Below are 20,812 nucleotides of genomic sequence, written 5' to 3'. Positions count from 1 at the left end.
GCTGGAAGCCCGAGCCGGCCGCTTGCAGCTTTCCGAGCTCCCGCGGGCGCCGAGGGGAGTCAGGGTGCGGCCTGGGGGCGCTCAGTGGTCTGGAGCAGCCGAGTTCCCTGCTAGAAACTTTGCAGGACGGCCGCGCCTCGCGGCGGGAGGGCCTCGGCCGCAGCCGTTTTGCTCCGAGCTGGCCTGAAGCCGCTGGACGCTCCGGGCTTGTGCTGCTGCGCTGGCCGCCGCCGCCGCCGCCGCCTCCACGCTCCCGGAGGAGGCGCAGCCCGAGAGGGAAGAGGAAAGGCAATAGGAGGGGTGACAAGGTGCCTGGGTTGGAGGATGGAGCCCCGGGCTGCCGCGACTGACGAGCTCGTGCGGGCCTCGTCCCCCTCCTTCCAGGCCCGGCTCTGGAAGAACCTACAGCTGGGGGTGGGCAAGGGCAAGGGCGGCGGAGGCGGGCGCGCTGGGGGCCCCGAGCGCCGCACTGCGGCCACTCCGACCCCGTCCCCGCCGCCCCCGAGGACCACGCAGGACGCCCTGGCCGGTGTGGGAAGTACTGGCAGCAGGTGGAGCGGCTTCAAGAAGCGGAAGCAAGTGCTGGACCGAGTGTTCTCCTCCTCACAGCCCAACCTGTGCTGCTCCTCACCAGAGCCCCTGGAGCCAGGCGGAGCAGGCAGAGCCGAGCAAGGGTCCACGCTGCGCCGCCGCCTACGCGAACATCTGCTGCCCGTGGCTAAGGGGTCCTCGACAGCCACAGGGACAGGAGGAGTGACGCCTCCTGGCGGACGCTCTCCGGACTCAGCTCCTTCTTCGTCTTCCGCCTCATCCTCCCTGTCCTCTTCTCCCCAACCGCCCCCGAGGGGGGACCGCGTCCGTGATGAGAGCACACGGCGTGGGGGCCCTGGGGTGCACCTGTGCCACCAAAAGAGCTCCTCTCTGCCCGGAACCGCGTGCCTGGAGCAGTTGCTGGAACCGGCGCCACCCCCCGCAGAACCGACCCGGGGTCCCGCCGAACCCCAGGCTCTGCAGAAGGACGTAGAGCGCGGCTGCAGCCAGGTGAGTGCCAGGTGGCCAGCGCCCGGGAGAGTGTGCAGGCCACGCCTCCAGCTTCAGGCTGCCTTGGCAGCGAGAGTGTGTGTGTGTGTGTGTGTGTGTGTGTGTGTGTGTGTGTGTGTGTCCATGTGTGCGGGCACGGACTACGAACTAGCTGATACGGAGCAAAGACATTTTGCTCGGGTTTAGTAGTAACAGTTTAGACTTGAACCCTGACTTGACTTTGACACGAATGAATGACACCTGTCGCCAAAAGCACTTTGGGTAGTTTAACACACAGCTAAAGAAAAGTTTCAAGGTAACTTGGCTGCTTTTTGGAGGTGTCCTGCAAGATGCCCGAAGAAGCATTTTCTTGGGGGGGGGGGAGCTAACATCCCCCAAAATTTACCAAAGGAAATCGCAACTGTGTGAAGGGACACTGTCTGAAGCAAAAGGCTAGCAGTGGGCCTAGGAATGCTGAAAGATGAAGTTAAGGTTTAGATGAGGATTTATTGCAGAAATTTGCTAATTTCTTGGTAGTCTCTTCCTGAAACTTTCTTCTGCCGGTGGATCACTGTCTCTCGGGTCGGGGGTGGGGTGGGGGCGGCAGGATCTGAGTTAGTAAAGCAGTTATGTTCCAGTGGCTCTAAAGTTAGTAGTCACCAGAAGCGAGTGCTTCTAAAACATGCTTCTTTACGCATCCTTTCACTACTCAGACAAGCGTTTCTTCATTGTTTTAATACAAGTTTTACGTCACCAGGGGCTGTGTTTACTCCTACTTCTAAGAGGGAATCTTTTCCTTTTATAAATGTGTATCATATTTCAAATATTCAATTCTACGAGGGAGCTAAAGTAATTGTTTTCTCTTAATACTGCTTAGCTTATTACACTCTCATCTGTGTAATTCTGATCAGGTTAAATGAATGAACTATGTTAAAACTTTAAGTAGAAAAATAGCTAGCCAGAAAAACACATTTGACCATTTGCTGAAATTTTTACCTCTCTATTATGCGAGACAAGAAGAAGCTCAGAAAAACTGTATAGCTTATCTACTACTTTTAAAGTGTAGTTTCTGGGAAAAGAAGTAGGCCAGGAATTAGTCAATTAATTTTTTTTTTTTTTTGTCTTGCAAACACTTGATGTTCTAGACAAAGCTTGTCACATAAGGTTAGGTAGACACCACTGACAGAGAAAGCACTACAACTCCACCCTTTATTGTCTTAAACAGACCTGAATATTACTCTTTCTTTTTTTAAATTTCAAAAGTAAATTGAAAGTGGTTTTAAGGTGATTAGAAATTAAGTGTATGTATTGTTCAGGGTTCTCTAGAGAGACAGAACTTATAAAATTAATAAAGGAATTAAATGGCCTACAGGCTAGCCCAGCTAGTCCAACAATGGCTTCCTTGTAACAGAAGGCCCAAGAATCCAGTAGTTGTTCGGTCCAAAAGGTTGGATGTCTCAGCTGTCTACAGTATATGCTCAAATCCTGAAGAAGTGGGTTCTAATGCTAGTGAAGGAATGGATTTGCTAGCAGGAGCTAGCAAGAGCAAGCTGTCAAGAAGAGATCCAGCTTCCTTCTTCCTTGTCCTTATATGGGCTGCTAGCAGAAGGTGTGGTTCTGATTAAGGTGGCTCTTCCCATCTCAAAGATTTGGGTTAAAGATGTATCTTCCCACATCCAAGATTTGGATTAGAAATGGGTCTTCCCACTTCCAAGAATTTAATTAAGAAAAGAGCCTCATAGGTGTGCCCAGTCATTTGACATTCTGGTTGAGTCCAGATGTGGTCAGATTGACACACAGGAGCAGTCTGCTAATCCTGTGAGTTAAAGGAAGTGCTTCTGAGTTTCTGTATAGTCCTAGTGCACATTTATTCTAATGTTGAGATATTGATTTGATATTTTATCTTTCCTCACTTTTAGGGCAACACATAATAATAGAATATTTTGGGAGATACCTATCATGTTATAGTGAAAGTTAATTTATGATATAATATGTGGGTGCTTTCATCCCATGCTGGGCACACTGCAGCATCATACTGCATAATCCTCACTGCAGTGCTGGAGAACTCTCATCAGCTTATGGATTAGAAGCTAAAACCCAAAGAAGTTAAGTGACTTTTCCAGGGTAGTGTGTGTTCGTAAGTGACACAGATAGGTGTGTGTTTGTCCGTGTTCAGAATCTTTTCTCAGGATTTTCACCACTTCTGTGAACTTCTAAACCTTAAGTTTTGGGATGACTTCGATCTGTTTAATAGTCCAGGCCTGCATGTATTGTAACCCTCACACACACACACACACACACACACACACACACACACACACCACAATTCTACAACAAATCATCTGTGTTAATCTCTAATTTTGGTCTCTGATGAATTGTTGCCCATCTTACTACATTTGAAAGTCCCATGTTAATCATTTATATTTCAAAAGAAGCTTTTCACTGTAAGGATCCAGTATTCTAATATAGACCTTAGAGGAATGCTTTAACATTTGAAGTAACGCTAAAAAAATGAATGGATGAACAGTGGAGTGCAGGCAGCCCTAAGGGGATGGCCAGGTACAGGCATGTCCCCAGCCTCTGCTCTTCGTGGGGCCTTGTTCTCTGAGAATGTCCTCTAAAATGGCTTACAGGTTTGTTTCACAAATTCTCTGATCAATGGAGAAGAGAATAGCCTGTAGTGTATTCCAAATAGGAAAGAGAAGAAAGGGAATTGAAACCTGGAACTGAATTCATTAAGGTGCCTGGGGGAAGGCTTTGGTTTGTTACATCCTGCCTTTCTAAATGTGTCTGGGGTGACACTGGGGCATGGGGAGGAGACAGCTCAGGACCTTTGTTTACTGGTCACCAGCATAGAAGGGAGCATGCATGACAGTGAAAGCAGCATCCAGATTACTGTTGTAATTGTAAAACTGGGAAAATTCTTGAAAATGTGTTGTCTTTTCTACTTGTTCCTGGCATCAATCATGTTCTCCAACACACTCCCAACTTCTCTAGCCCCGGCCCTGCATGGGGGCCCCAACATTTGTGCCTACATTCTGACACTTAGTAGAGATGTTAAGCAAAAGAGAGAAAGAAAGAAAGAAAGAAAGAAAGAAAGAAAGAAAGAAAGAAAGAAAGAAAGAAAGAAAGAGAAAAGAAAAAAAAACCCACTTTGAACTGCTGGGGAAAAGATTCAGAAACCACACATACATGGATTAAATGAGCAAACCGCTGCCTTCTGCGCCTGCCCCGAGTGGCCTCTCAGCTTTTCTGTAATCAGCTTTGAAAACACTAACAGTGCTTCCTTCTTTATTATTTCAAATGTTCTGCTTTGACATTAAGAAGGAAAGAAAGGAAGGGGAGGAGCGGCAGAAAGGGGGAGGGAGGGAGGGAGGGAAGGAGGGAGAAAGGAAGGAAGAAAGGAAGGAAGGAAGGAAGGAAGGAAGGAAGGAAGGAAGGAAGGAAGGAAGGAAGGAAGGAAGTCTGACCATTTCTTTCTGCTGGTTCTCATTCACATTTTGGGCCATATTGTCATACCAGATGCCTTCCATTTTCTATAACACAGTTGGGAAAGATGCTTTCTCAATTTGTGTGCCCATCAAAAATATGCCAATTTTTATGTATTCTGTCTTGATGAGTTACTAAATTTATATTTTGCTAGAATCAGAAAGTCAGTATTCTAAGAAATGAGTATGTTGGAATTTTTAGTATCTAAGTGAAAGCACGTAGTGTTTATAAATGTTAAACCGTTATTGCTTTTTTTTTTAAGTAAAATTTTATTGAAATTCCTTACATAGAGGAGAAAATGTATTTTGAAGGGAAGTGGGCAAACTCTTCAGTGTGTGGCAGGGATGCTTTGAAGCACAGCAAGAGGAGTCTTCATGCCTTTGATGAAAGTCGAACACATGTAAAACAAAATGTCAGAGAATGTTTTCAAGTGTATAGGTAAAATATAGCTGGCTTTTTAACAGCTTATATTAGATATTACTTGGGTTAATGTTTTGTCAGGTATTTTAAATATTGCTTCAAAGAACATAGCTTAATCTTGGGGACGTCACAGATTTTAAAGTGATAATTTGTATTGTACATGACCAACCCCAGTGAGAAATCTAATAATGTTAAAAATCAATCTCCTTAAGGCAATTTTATCAGCATAATTTTATGAAGAAAATCAAGGTGGGATGTGCCTGGGCTCAGAGTCAGAGGAGAAGAGTCCAGTCTGGAGTTCCCTGAAGCTGCTCTGAAGTCAGTGCTGTTTTCAGCTACAGGGGCCACAGTGTCTCTTCAACCTTATATGGGTAGCTTAAGTCTCTGGAAAAATCGCTGAACGGAGAAACCTGCAAAGGAAAGTGTTTAGCAGCGTGAGACTTATCTGACATGCATGCACTGATGTGGTTGTTAGCAGTGCTGAGGAGCCTGAGGTTTGTGGGTTCTGCCATTGCAATAAATGCATGGCAGAAAATGAATGAATGGGGCTTCACCAGTTCTCATTTAGTTTGATATGGGAAGTATTTCACTTGCAATGGTTAAAAAAAAAAGTCAAGATAGCTGAGGTAGTACTGGTGATAACACAATTTCAGTCATAAAAAATTTGTGGGTTTTAGCAAGTGTGTAGTCATTATCATTGAAGCATAAACGGGCATGTGAATGAAGAAAACAGAATTAATATATTAATTTAAAAAATAAGACATGCCATCCCCACTTCTGAAAAAAAGAAGGAAAATAGGGGATCACTGTGCACATGAAAGTCCAACGTCTTTGCCACTCCAAGGGAACATAGTGAAACTTTTACAAACCCAAAATTAATGAAGAGTAAATAGTATGTCTAGGTACCAGCGTATTGAACTGTGGATCATGACATAACTGAACGTGAGGGTCATGGAAATTTCAGCAACAATAAAACATTCATTGGGCAAAATGATTTCAAAATGAAGTGCATATGGTCTGAGATATTCCTGGTAGCTGTTGTCTGCATGGCATGGCAGGACCACTGTAGCCTGGCTTCTGAACTCTCAGCCTGAGTACTTCGTACCGAGGGTCGTACCTTCATATCACCCAGTACCCAAAACACCTCAGCTCAGAGTCAAGTTTAGCTTTAGGTCAGCAAAGCCTATACTTTTGACATCAGACACCTTTTATTTTGACTTTTTCATTGGCTACTAAGGCATACTTTTTCTTGGTAAGCCAAATATATGCATAAACCAAATGTGTGATGGAGGAATTCCTTGATCACTGAGGCTTGTTCCTTGGATACTGTTTTGGGGATTTGTTTAATGTGAGTGAAATAGATTTTAACATCAGACTTACTTTATACAAGGTTAACTGCATAAAATTGCAATAAACTCTATATGCTGCATCTGTACCTCTTTAGAGTTATCAAATGAGGAGATGATTTTTTTCTTGTGCTATTTATTTACTTTGCAAACATTCTTTTTTTTTTTTTTTTAGGTATTTTCCTCCTTTACATTTCCAATGCTATCCCAAAAGTCCCCCATACCCTCCCCCCCCACACACTCCCCTACCCACCCACTCCCACTTTTTGGCCCTGGCGTCCCCCTGTACTGGGGCATATAAAGTTTGCAAGTCCAATGGGCCTCTCTTTCCAGTGATGGCCGACTAGGCCATCTTTTGATACATATGCAGCTAGAGACAAGAGCTCCGGGGTACTGGTTAGTTCATATTGTTGTTCCACCTATAGGGTTGCAGATCCCTTTAGCTCCTTAGGTACTTTCTCTAGCTCCTCCATTGGGGGCCCTGTGATCCATCCAATAGCTGACTGTGAGCATCCACTTCGGTGTTTGCTAGGCCCTGGCATAGTCTCACAAGAGACAGCTATATCTGGGTCCTTTCAGCAAAATCTTGTTAGTGTATGCAATGGTGTCAGCATTTGGAAGCTGATTATGGGATGGATCCCCGGATATGGCAGTCTCTAGATGGTCCATCCTTTCATCACAGCTCCAAACTTTGTCTGTGTAACTCCTTCCATGGGTGTTTTGTTCCCAATTCTAAGAAGGGGCAAAATGTCCACACTTTGGTCTTCGTTCTTCTTGAGTTTCATGCGTTTAGCAAATTGTATCTTATCTCTTGGGTATCCTAAGTTTCTGGGCTAATATCCACTTATCAGTGAGTACATATTGTGTGAGTTCCTTTGTGATTGGGTTACCTCACTCAGGATGATGCCCTCCAGGTCCCTCCAGGTCCATCCATTTGCCTAGGAATTTCATAAATTCATTCTTTAAAGTAGCTGAGTAGTACTCCATTGTGTAAATGTACCACATTTTCTGTATCCATTCCTCTGTTGAGGGGCATCTGGGTTCTTTCCAGCTTCTGGCTATTATAAATAAAGCTGCTATGAACACAGTGGAGCATGTGTCCTTCTTACCAGTTGGGACATCTTCTGGATATATGCCCAGGAGAGGTATTGCGGGTTCCTCCGGTAGTACTATGTCCAATTTTCTTAGGAACCGCCAGACTGATTTCCAGAGTGGTTGTAGAAGCTTTTGCAAACATTCTTAACTATTTTTTTGTATTTGTTGGTACCATGGAGAACCCCATCTAATTTCCTGCATCATGTGCCACTTAAAGTTCCTTGCTGTCACTGACCTCTCTTCTAACTCATCTTGCTTTCCATAGAGTCAGTGTGGGAAGTGATTAGTCTCCTTCAACAGTTAAGTTTCTACTCAAAGATGCTTTCTTCTTTCAATATGTAGCAGCTTGCTTTTATTAGGGTATTTTGGAAGTTGTGTGTGTGTATATGTGTGTGTGTATGTGTGAGTGTGTAAATGTGTATGTGTGTGTATGTGTGTATATGCATGTGTGTATGTGTGTGTAATGTGTATGTATGTGTATGTATGTGTGTGTATGTTTATGTATTTGTATGTTTATGTGTTTATGTGTGTGTGTGTATGTGTATATGTGTGTGTGCATGCACTTGCGTGTACCTGTGCCACATCATGTGTGTGGAGGTCAGAGGACAGTCATAGGTTTCAGTCCCCTATTTCTGTCTTGTTTATGACAAGGTCTCTTGTTCAGTGCTGCACTTGCCAGGCTAGCTGTCCTTGGAGCTTGCAGAGACCCTCCTGTCCCCACCTCCCACCTTATTACTGGAGTGCTGTGGTTAGTGTCTGGATTTAAATGGTTTCTGGGAGTCCAAATGCAGGTTGTTGTGCTTGCCTGGAAAACGTTTTCCCAATAACCTATCTCTCCAAACCCTATAGATTTTATTATAATAAAAAAATACAGTTAATATTTCCAATGGTTTGTACTTGATTTTACTATAGGATGAAAAGTTGTATTTCCAATATAATGAAACTAGGAGATCCAGCACTTTCTTTTAGGGGGAACTTTTCCTTTCAACTGTGAAATATTGCTTGAGATATTTTATGCTAGTTTTGTTTCTCATTCCCATGTAAATGTTAACAATTGTAATAGACATGTGGTCTTTTGGATAGTTTAAAGGTCATGGCATCTTTCTGCTGTCACTTGCTTTGATCATTATCCTCTTTATTAGGATCAATTGGAATTCAGTTTGCTGAAGCCTCAACTACCTCCCATGCTCTCACTAGCACCACCACATGATAATTTGGCAGCCCTGAATGCATACAGATGACCTATGAATTGATATTATATAACAGTTCAGTGAAACAGTTTCCTGAATGAAGGGATTAATGGGCAGGCTGGAGCTATTCAGTGATTAGGTCTCTGGAAAAATTCCAGAATTACTTTACTGTGTAACAGAGTACTTGCCTCTCTGAAGCCAAGTCCTTTTAAACATGGCAGATATACTGGGCATTCCTCTTCCTCTTCAGATGATAGCCCTGCTTTGCCTCAGCTTGGATGTTAATTCTGGTTTTTATCTTCAGACAAGAGGGAGTCCTTGATCCTACTGAATGGTGGCTATGAATGGTGGCTCAGGGACTATCTCCTGGTGCTGTCACTGATTGACGGCATCTGCTTACTCATCTGTATCTGGCCTCTGGCACTGCTCCTTCATGTTTGTATTCCTAATTCCTGCTGATCGGCCTTCAGCTATGCTCTGAATAGTGAGCTCTGCTCAGACCTGCTCACTTCTGTTATTCCTTCTGAGCCCTCTTATGGACTTTTCCTGTCTGTTCTTAACAGTCTCCTCTTGTATCCATACCATACTCACCGTTAGAAACCTGTCTCTCTTTTAGAAATCTACATCCTTTTTAACCACAACTCACAGTAAAATTTCAAATTTGACCATCAGTCCTGACCTCACTAGCCTATTTTACCACCTTTTAAAATGATTGAATGCTGGCTGAGTCACATAGAGGTCATTGATACCCACAGTGACCCCTAGATGTTTGTGAACCTAACTACAGGATAGCAAAGCCTCCCTCCAGAAAGTCTGCAGCATTTAATGGTTAATGATCTTTCTTTTCATCACATTTGCCTGTTGAACTCTGGAAATGTAGTCATTCAGATTGTGCTGTAAGTATACAACCGTGTGCACACCGAATCCTAAAAGCTTAATGCAAAGAAAGGAATGTGAAATATATCAGCATTAAGCTTTTTATTGATTTTATGTTCCAACATTTGGGTTAAGTTAAATAAAATATTAAAGTCAATTTCACTTGTCTTTTTAAATTTGTATTTCCATTGGTCAGTATTGATTTACAGCAGGGATCTCAAAACTCCAAACTCTTATTATGTCCACAAGGCTATGGGAGCAAGGGTAGATAGAGTGCAAAGAACATGGTCACTCTATGGTAAAGCAGGGAGTTCATGTTTGTTCCTACTTTACTTGTTGCTCAAGGTAGAAATGACAGTTTTCACATTACTTAGTATGAATGAGAAGGTCAAGTTTTTGTGCTAAGTGTTAAGATTCTTGGGTTTTTGGCTGTTCATATATTTTCAAAACCATCACAAGCCAAATCAATTATATATCTGGTCTAAATTTACCCATCAGTTTCAACTTCTGGCAAAGAGAGCTGATCCTACATCAGTGCTTGGTACAAACTGTCTAGATCAGAGTAGGTTTGAACACATTGTGCTTCAAGCTTACTAGGAGTTCCTTGGAGTGTACCAGTCAGGAGAATTAAGTATTAGAATGAAAGTCAGAATTCAGTGGGGTGAAGTGCAAGTGAAAAAGAGGATGTGGTCACAGCAATAGTCAAAAATTAATCCTATGCAAGGATAAAAGAAAGTGGTCATGTGGATACAAAAAAAATGACATTAGAAGACTCTATCATTGGAAAAGTGTTGTTTCATGGGCATCACTTGTTTGGGTTGATGAGGTAGAGCCTGTGGAGAGGCAGAGTTTGAACATAACAGAGAAGATGGCATAAGGTCCTTAAGGTTGTGGTTTGGTGTAGCTCTCACAGACTAGTAGTAGATCACTTCACTTAGTCTCAAGGCAGAAGATGGATCCCTTGTCTGTTGCAAATGGACAGAGACAGTATGGATGTAAGGAGACAGGAAGATTGTCAGCTTGGTGCCAGTATTTTGAAAATGGACTACTCTGCCTTGTTTTATAGTGTGACTGGGATTTGGACACAGGGAGATGGTGAAAGTGTGTCTGTAAAGGCACAGAAGAGCTTGAGTTTGAGTGTTTTATCTAGAGACCTACTAGATTAATAGTAGAGAAGCCTGAGGTAGGGAAGGGGGATTCAGGAAGAAAGGAAGGCTGTCTGGATGTGGGGGGTGGAGGAATGAGTTCTACAGCACACAGGGAGTCCTGGAGGTATTGAACAACGGAGGATGTGGGACAAGGTGAGCCTAAGAAGAGTGAGGCTGGAAGAAGTGGAGACCTCAATGAGAGCCTGGAGTTGTTTTCCTAAGGATGGAAGATAGGAATATCTGAGAGAGCAAAGGTCTGTTTGAGCTTCCAGGGCAGAAAGGATTAACATGCCAGCATGTTTTCCTCTTTACTTGTAATTTTGCTTTTCTTTGTTCACTTTAGAAATGCTTGTATTGAAAAGTGTTTTGGGGAGGAGGATGGATTTTGAGTTTGCATTCATGCAGAATGGCTGAGGAAGCCAGGCCCCTGAGCCTGCCCTGTCTAAGGAGTGCAGTAGCTCCTATTCTTTTTGTTTTCCTGCTTTGTTTTCTGAGGCAGTCTTGCCATGTAGCTAGTATGAGCTGGCCAGGAGCTTGCTTCAGAGATTAGAGGCATTTCTACAATGTCTGGCTTTCTAGATCCTATTTTTGATAGTTATTTAGGGGTCTTTTAGATGAAGTAATGATCATTCTCTCTAAGCTATTAGGTAATAATAAGAGGGCTAAGCATCGAAAGCATATGTTGTTTACAAAATTGGGCAAAACGAGAAAATTCTATAAATATTCTTGTCAATTGAATTCTTAATGTGCCTCATGGACAGATTGGCAAAGTATTTGGAAAAACAGTCATAATTAAGGAGTTTTGAATGCAAAAGATCTCTTAAAAATTTTATTCTTAGTTATGGCATGTGCATGAAGCATGCTAAAATATCATCTCAGATAAAAGGCAAATGGGCAGTTTCTAAAACTTACCAATAGGTTTTCTCTTAACATAGCAAAAATATTTTTCTAGGCCCTCAAGCCATACTTGGCTCTTCTTCCTGTATAAAGATGTAAAATAGCTTTTGATAAAATAATAACTCAGCTTTTTCATAACTGCCTTTGAATAGTATTTTTAATGCACCAGATTAGAATTCTGACTTTTCCCCAAATATCTTTGGAGATCAGAATAGGTCTTTGAGATAATTCTTGTGTCACCACAAAGCTCTTGCCAGGCTCATGTGCCCTCTGTACCAGTGAGGCTGAGAGTAGGTGCAGGTTGCAGCTGGACCCCACTCCTTTGTTGGCTTTTACTTCTCTGCATTTGTTTCATTTTCTTAATTATAACTATTTCTTGTTTAAAACTTTAATTGATAAAATATTTAATAATGGTATATATACACTATATATACATATATGCATATATATGAATATATATATGATAAATTCTATGGATGAAAACAAATAATGATTAAAGGCAATGAGATGGCTCAGCTTATAAAGGTACCTGCTGCCAAGCCTGACCACTTGACTTCCATTCCTGGAATCCACATTGTGAAGGAAATGATATATTGTGGCAAGTTGTCTTTTGACCTTCACATAAATGCTGTGCCATATGTGTACACACATGCACACAAAACATTGAAATCCCCCCAACAATCAAATGTGTACCAATCAAAGCAATGCATTCCATCGGTGTGAATATAGATCATGGCTTTGTGTTGGGAACACATCTCTTTTGAGGTATCAGGAAGTTATTCTAACTAGTCAGTTGCCCTATTGAACTGTAGAACACTAGAATGCCTATATAATGCTAAGTTTGACCCATTAGCCAGGTTACCTTTATGTTCTCACCCTTCTCTAACCACCATCCTGCTCTCAATTCTGAGTTAACTCTTCTTCAACTCAAGAATTAACTTGTCAGTGGTGATGTGCATATCTCACACATGTATCATGCAAAAATCCCATCTGTTATGTGTGTTTCATACATGTTTCATACAGTCTCCCATCTTTTTTGCAGCAAATGACAAGATTTCTTTCTTTTTGTGATTTTTGTGATGGTGAGCAAGTCTCTCATGTTGTGCTAGGATCTAGCTGTGATGGGTGACTTGGCCCAATCTTGTCCCACTTCACATACGTGCCACTGTGACATGCTGCCCTGAGGGTGACGTTGCCCTTGGAAGGGACCAGAAGATGGCAGTTTCCCTTGCCTCATGACCAGTGACTGGGTTTTTCAAGGGAGATGGGGTTTGATATTTTGTACTTATCCCTCCCTATCTGACATTTACCATCTGCAAGCTTTTCCTAATAAGCATTTGTCAGGAATGAGGAAGTGGTTTGTGGATTTTCCTGTGAAAGGCCTTTGTGTATCCTGCATGTCCCTCCAGGCTAACTCGACTGAACTTGTTTCCTGCCCTGTCTTCCAGTCAGCTTGCCCATCAGCTCTTTTACTTCTCCTTTGCACTTGAGAAACAGGCAGGGGAAGTAAGGCAAAGGCAATGAGTCTGTTTTCCTGTTGTTTCATGGTGAAGTTTAAATAGTTCCTGTGGCAAATGCTTTGTACACGCATGTGCACATGCATTTACACATAAACATGCTTTCACCAGGCTATTTTATGCAGTACCTCAGGTGGCCCTCAGACACACTGTCTTTCACACGCAGTAGCTAAAGCAGCAAGGATTGTCCTTGGATCTGATCTTCTCTGTAATTGCAAAGTACTAAATTTCAAATGGTTTTATGTTCTGAGCACAGCTACATACACTAGTTCATTTGAAGAGAAAAATTGTATTTGTGGCTTAGTATGGGGTGTTTTTACAAAGAAAATGGAAACTCTCTCTCCAAATGTGAACTGACGTGTAAGGAAAACCCTTTTTTCAGTAGTGATCATGTTCCTATGAGGATGTGTATGGCATCATGGTGAAGATCTTGTTGGATTATTCTCCAATCCTTGCGAGCCAGATGCCACAGAGATTAATATGTCCCAACAGCATTTTCAAGCTTGACATGGATTTACCTCACAAAATTATTCTTCTAGATAAAAATAAGGATGCATTTTGGTGAGTCCCTTTATTAATATGTAATTAAAGGAAAGCTAAAAACTTTAGGATTATAAAGATACATTCATGTAATTAAAGGAGGCTTCTCTTTTGGAGCCTGGAAGTGAGGGCCAGTAAAGCACTGGAGGACATGGTCTAGAATAGCAGACTCTCAGACTGTGGTGACCAGAGAAAGTTCTGTCTTCTGTTGATACTGGCACACTGATTTGAAAGATATTGCTGGCTATAGCTCTCCATACCCAAATACCGCTGGGAGAGAGCTTGTCTCTCCAGAGTGCTGACATGTCTGTGAACATAGATAAGACTACCACTTTTGCTCAAATACCTGGCCCAAGAGTGACCTACCCAGAGCCATCAAGACACAGGAACCAAGAAACAGCCAGGGATATGATCCTTACAGTTTCCATCTACACCACTGATCTGACCACGTGCCACAGATCTCCATAACAAAATTCTTCCCTCCTGGAGAGAAATGGTCTCCCAGGAGTGCTGACACACGGGCTTACAGGAGGGACAAGCCACAGTCAGAGACAGCAAGATCGGTCAATACAACAGATAAGCATATGGTGAGAGGCAAGGGCAAAAACATAAACAATAGAAACCAAGGCTACTTGGCATCATCAGAACACAGTTCTCCCACCACAGCAAGTCCTAGATACCCGAACCCACCAGAAAATCAAGACTGATTTAAAATCCCATTCTCATGATGATGACAGAATACTTTAGGAAGGACATGAATAACTCCCTTACAGAAATACAGAAGCTTCATGTGGTCTGTGAGTTGTACTTTGGGTATTCCCAGCTTCTAGACTAATATCTACTTAACAGTGATGCATACCATGTGTCTTCTTTCTGACTGACTTACCTCACTCAGAATAATACTTTCTAGTTCCATCCATTTGCCTAAGAATTTCATGAATTCATTGTTTTTAATAGCTGAGCCATACTCCATTGTGTAAATGTACTACATTTTCTGTATCCATTCCTCTGTTGAGGGATATCTGGATTCTTTCCAACATCTGGCTATTATAAATAAGGCTGCTATGAACAAGTGGAGCTAGCTGATGCTCAAAAGGAAGGAAGACCAAAGTGTGGATACCTCGGTACTTCTTAGAAGGGGGGATCAAAATACTCATGGGAGGAGATACAGATACAAAGTATGGAGCACAGACAGAAGGAAAGACCACTTAGAGACTGCCCCACCTGGGAATCCATCCCATATACAGTTACCAAACCCAGACACTATTGCAGATGCCAACAAGTGCTTGCTGACAGGAGCCTGATAAAGCTGTCTCCTGAGTGGCTCTGCCAGTGCCTGACAAATACAGAAGTGGATGCTCACAACCAACCAATGGACTGAGCACAGGATTCCCAATGAAGGAGATAGAGAAAGGACCCAGGGAGCTGAAGGGGTTTGCAGCCCCATAGGAGGAACCACAATATGAACCAACTAGTACCTCCAGAGCTCCCAGGGGATAAACCACCAATCAAGAGTACACATGGAGGAACCCATGGCTACAGCCATATATGTAGCAGAGGATGTCCTTGTCAGACATCAACTAGAGGCAAGGCGGGTAGGGGAATGCAAGGACAGGGAAGCAAAGTGGGTGGGTTGGTGAACAGGGGGAGGGGGCATAGGATAGGGGTTTTTGAAAGGGGATAACATTTGAAATGTAAATAAAGAAAATATCTAATAAAAAAGAAAATATATTAAATAAATAAATAAATAAATAAATAAAGGAAAACCCAGATAAAGTTAGAAGCCCATAAAGAGAAAAAACAAAAATCCATTAAGGAATTGCAGGAAAACACAACCAAAGAGGTGAAGGAATTGAATAGAAACATCCAGGATCTAAAAATGTCAATAGAAACAATAAGAAATCAGAAAAGGAGACTACCCTGAAAATAGAAACCCTAGGAAAGAGATCAGGAGTCATAGATTCAAGCATCACCAACAGAGTACAAGAGATAGAAGAGAGAATCTCAGCTGCAGAAGATACCATAGAAAACAGACACAACAGTCAAAGAAAATGCAAAGTGCACAAAGCTCCTAACCCAAAACATCCAGGAAATCCAGGACACAATGGGAAGACCAAACCTGAGGATAATAGGTATAGAAGAGAAAGAAGATTCCCAAATTAAAGGGGCAGTAAATATCTTCAAAGGAATTATAGAAGAAAACTTCCCTAGCCTAAAGAAAGACATGCCCATGAACATACAACAAGCCTACAGAACTCCAAATATACTGGATCAGAAATTCCTCCTGCATACAGGAAACCCACCTCAGTGACAAAGACAGACACTATCTCAAAGTAAAGGACTGGAAAACAATTCTCCAAACAAACGGTCCCAAGAAACAAGCTGGAGTAGCCATTCTAATAGCGAATAAAATCAACTTTCAATCAAAAGATATCAAAAAAAGATAAGGAAGGACACTTCCTACTCATCAAAGGAAAAATCAACCAAGAAGAACTCTCAAGTCTGGACATCTATGCTACAAATGCAAGGGCACCCACATTCATAAAAGAAACTTTACTACAGCTCAAAGCACACATTGCACTTCAAATAATAATAGTGGGAGACTTCAACACCCCACTCTTATCAAGGAAACAGAAATTAAACAGAGACCCAGTCAAACTAACAGAAGTTTTGGACCAAATGGATTTAACAGGTATCTACAGAACATTTCATCTTAATACAAAACAATGTACCTTCTTCTCAGCACCTCATGGCACCTTATCCAAAATTGACCATAAGAGGCCTCAACAGATACAAGAAAATTGAAATAATCCCATGTATCCTATTGGATTATCACAGACTAAGCCTGGTCTTCAATAACAACAAAATGACAGAAAGCTCTCATACATATGGGAGCTACTCAATATTCTATTCATTAATATCTTGGTCAAGAAAGAAATAAAGAAATTAAAAACACTCTAAAATTTTATGAAAATGAAGGTACAACATACCCAAACTTATGGGACACAATGAAAGCAGTCCTAAGAGGAAAACTCATAGCTCTGAGTGCCTCCAAAAAGAAACAGGAGAAAGCATAAACTAATATGCTTAACAGCACATCTGAAAGCTCTAGAGCAAAAAGAAGCAAATACACCCCAAAGAAGTAAATGGCAGGAAATAATCAAACTCAAGGCTGAAATCAACCAAATAGAAACAAAAAGAACTATACAATGAAACAACAATAGCAGGAGCTGATTCTTTGAAAAAATCAACAAGATCGATAAATCCTTAGCTAGATTAAGAAGAGGGCACAGAGGGAGTATCGAAATTAACAAAATCAGAAATGAAAGGAGAGATATAACCTCAGAACCTGAGGAAATTAAAAAAACCATCAGGTTCTACTACAAAAGCCTATACTCAACAAAACTGGAAAATCTGGGTGAAATGAACAATTTCCATGACAGATAGCATGTACCAAAGTTAAACCAAGATCAGATAAACCATCAAAACAATCTCACAACCTCTAAAGAAATAGAAACAGTCATTAATAGTCTCCCAACCAAAAAAAAAAAAAAAAAAAAATCCCAGGACTGGATGGGTTTAGTGCAGAATTCCATCAGACCTTTAAAGAAGATCTAATACCAATACTCTTCAAACTATTTCACAAAATTGAATTAGAAGGAACACTACACAATTCATTCTATGAAGCCACAATTATGCTGATACCAAAACCACACAAAGACCCAACCAAGAAACAGAACTTCAGACCCATTTCCCTTATGAATATCTATGCAAAAATAATAATATTCTTGCACACCAAATCCAAGAACACATCAAAATGATCATCCATCATGATCAAGTAGACTCCATTCCAGGGATGCAGAGATGGTTCAATATCTAGAAATCTATCAATGTAATCAACTATATGAGCAAACTAAAAAAATAAAAACAAAACAAAAAAACCCACATGATCTTTTCATTAGATTCTGAGAAAGCATTTGACAAGATCCAACACCCGTTCATGATAAAAGTCTTGGAAAGATCAAGAATTCAAGGCCCATACCTAAACATAGTAAAAGCAATATACAGCAAACCAGTGGCCAACATCAAAATAAATGGAGAGAAACTTGAAGCAATCCCACTAAATTCAGGGACTAGACAAGGCTGTTCACTTTGTCCTTATCTATTCAATATAGTACTTGAAGTCCTAGCCAGAGCAATTAGACAACAAAAGGATACCAAGGGGATACAAATTGGAAAGGAAGAAGTCAAAATATCACTATTTGCAGATGATATCATAGTTTACTTAAGTGACCCCAAAAATTCCAGCAGAGAACTTCTAAACCTTATAAACAACTTTAGCAAAGAAGCTGGATATAAAATTAACTCAAACAAATCAGTAGCCTCCCTTTATTCAAAGGATAATTGGGCTCAGAAAGAAATTAGGAAAATGACACCATTCAAAATAGTCACAAATATTATCTTGGTTTGACTCTAACCAAATAAGTGAAAGATCTATATAACATGAACTTCAATTCTCTGAAGAAAGAAATCAATCTGAGCAGTGGTGGTGCATGCCTTTAATTCCAGCACTTGGGAGGCAGAGGCAGGCAGATTTCTGAGTTCCTGGCCAACCTGTTCTACAGAGTGAGTTCCAGGACAGCCAGGGCTATACATAGAAACCCTGTCTCAAAAAACCAAGAAGAAGATTCCACCTCACACCAGTCAGAATGGTTAAGATCAAAAATTCAGGCAACAGCAGATGCTGGGGAGGATATGGAGAAAGAGGAACACTCCTCCATTGCTAGTGGGATTGCAAGCTTGTACAACCACTCTGGAAGTCAGTCTGGAAGTTCCTCAGAAAATTGGACATAGTACTACCAGAAGATCCAGCAATACCTCTCCTGGGCATATACCCAGAAGAAGTTCCAATTGGCAACAAGAACACATACTCCACTATGTTCATAGCAGCCTTATTTATAATAGCCAGAAGCTGGAAAGAACCCAGATGTCCCTCAACAGAAGAATGGATACAGAAAATGTGGTACATTTACACAATGGAGTACTACCCAGCTATTAAAAACAATGAATTCATAAAATTCTTGGGCAAATGGATGTATCTGGAAGATATCATCCTTAGTGAGGTAACCCAATCACAAAAGAGGTCATTAGATATGCACTCACTGAGAAATGGATATTAGCCCAGAAACATAGAACACCCAAGATACAACTTGCAAAACACAAGAAAATCAAGAAGAGGGAAGACCAATGGGTGGATATTCATTCCTCCTTAGAATAGGGAACAAAATACCCATGAAAGGAGATATAAAGTTTGGAGCTAAGACTAAAGGATGGACTATCCAGAGACTACCCCACCCGAGGATCCATCCCATAACCAGCTACCAAACCCAGACACTTACTGCATATGCCAGCAAGATTTAGCTGAAGGGACCCTGGTATAGCTGTCTCATATGAGTCTATGCCAGTGCCTGACAAATACAGAACTGGATGCTCACAGTCATATATAAGATTGAACACAGGGCCCCCAATGGAGAAGCTAGAGAAAGCACCCATGGAGCTGAAGGGGTCTACAACCCTATAGGTGGAACAACAATATGAACTAACCAGTACCCCCAGAGCTCGTATCTCTAGCTGCATATGTAGCAGAAGATGGCCTAGTCGGCTATCACTGGGAAGAGAGGCCCCTTGGTCTTGCAAACTTTATATGCCCCAGCACAGGGGAACACCAGGGCCAAGAAGTGGGAGTGGGTGGGTAACGGGAGCAGGGCAGAGGGAGGGTATAGGGAACTTTTGGGATAGCATTTGAAATGTATATAAAGAAAATATTTAAACAAACAAACAAACAAAAAACCAAGAAGAAGGAGAAGAAGAAGATGAAGAAAAAGAAGGAGGTGGAGGAGGAGGAGGAGGAGGAAGAGGAAGAGGAGGAGAAGAAAGTTGGTTTCTGGGCTAATATCCACTTATCATATAAGGAGGAAATATGGAGACAAAGTATGGAGCTGAGATTGAAGGAAAGGCCATGCTGAGACTGCCTCACTTGGGCCTCTATCCCATATACAGTCACCAAACCCAGAGACTTGTGGATGCCCAGAAGTGCTTGCTGACAGGAACCTGATTTAGCTGTCTCCTGAGAGTCTCTGCCAGTGCCTGACAAATACAGAGGTGGATGCTTGCAGCAAACCATTGGACTGAATGTGGGGTCTCCAATGGAGGAATTGGAGAAGGGACTGAAAGAGCTGAGGGAGTTTATATCCCCATGGGGGGATCAAAAGTCAACCAGCCAGACCCTCTGGAGCTCCTGGTGTCTGGATCACCAATCAAAGAGTACACATGGAGGGACCCATAGCTTCAGCCACATGTGTGGCAGAGGATGGCCTTGTTGGACATCAGTTGGAGGTGTGTCTCTTGGGCCTGAGGGGGTTGGATGCTCCAGTATAAGGGAATGCCAGGGCAGGAAGGCAAGAGTGGGTTGATGGGTTGGGGAGCACCCTCATAAAGGCAGGGGGAGGGGCCATAAGATAGGGGGTTTCTGGAGGGAAGACCTGGGAAGGGGATAACATTTGAAATGTAAATAAAGAAAATATCCAATAAAAAAAATTGAAAAGGAAATATATATATAATTTCTTTATTAATTGTATTATGTATTATAAAAAGAAAGATATTGCTTATATGATGTTACTCTTCTATTTGTCTTTTAATTATCTCTTAAGTTAACTATGCCTGAGTGACATATTTATAAATGAATTTGTATTTTAAAAATTGCTTTTTTCTTTTAGGACTATATATCTAATATGAATTTCAAGCAGAATCACAAGTATTATTTGCATTTGTACTAGAAAATTTTACATGAACTAATTTTATATATGAACTTCTTGGTTAAGGGTCCATATGGGAGGGCCCAGTCTATTGTGGGCAGTGCATCCATGGGCAGGTGGTCCTGAGCAAGTCATGGAAAGGAAGCTATTGAGCATCATTCTTTCATAGCTTCTGCTCTAGATCCTGCCTACAGGGTCCTGACTCTAAGGCCTGCTTGCAGGGTCTTGCCTATAGCTTCCTGTCTGAAGTTCCTGACTTCAAGTCCTGCCTGTATTTCCTTCCTTAATTTTGGTTGAGGATGAGTTGTAATTGGGAGCTGTCAAGCAGCAGAGCTTGGGCATTACTAGACATCTCATATCTACCAAAGCCATTGTCTCGAGGAATACTAGTGTACTATAATCAGTGAGGCTGCATCACTGAACCAGAATCAAGTTCAGAACTGTTCCCAATCTGTTGCT

At 41.8% G+C, this 20,812-nt stretch overlaps 1 protein-coding gene across 6 annotated transcripts in view; it reads left to right on the top strand.

Annotated features, from left to right (window-relative positions):
* The first annotated feature begins 204 nt into the window (after positions 1 to 204).
* The window catches only part of Mctp1 (multiple C2 and transmembrane domain containing 1), a 633,933-nt gene continuing 613,325 nt past the window's right edge, over positions 205 to 20,812 (top strand). For 5 of the 6 annotated variants that reach the window (XM_085830938.1, XM_085830936.1, XM_085830943.1 and 2 more), the window contains exon 1: positions 205 to 1,041. In XM_085830938.1, coding sequence (XP_085687064.1) covers positions 325 to 1,041 — 717 coding nt within the window. In that variant the 5' untranslated portion in view covers positions 205 to 324. The remainder of the gene's footprint in view (positions 1,042 to 20,812) is intronic. The other variant, XM_021180105.3, reaches the window with a different exon arrangement.

Source organism: Mus caroli, unplaced genomic scaffold (assembly GCF_978045245.1).
Source record: "Mus caroli unplaced genomic scaffold, Mus_caroli_1 scaffold_15, whole genome shotgun sequence".
Taxonomy (NCBI): domain Eukaryota; kingdom Metazoa; phylum Chordata; class Mammalia; order Rodentia; family Muridae; genus Mus; species Mus caroli.
The sequence above is the reverse complement of the archived record's forward strand: the minus strand, read 5'-3'. Positions and strand labels throughout refer to the sequence as shown.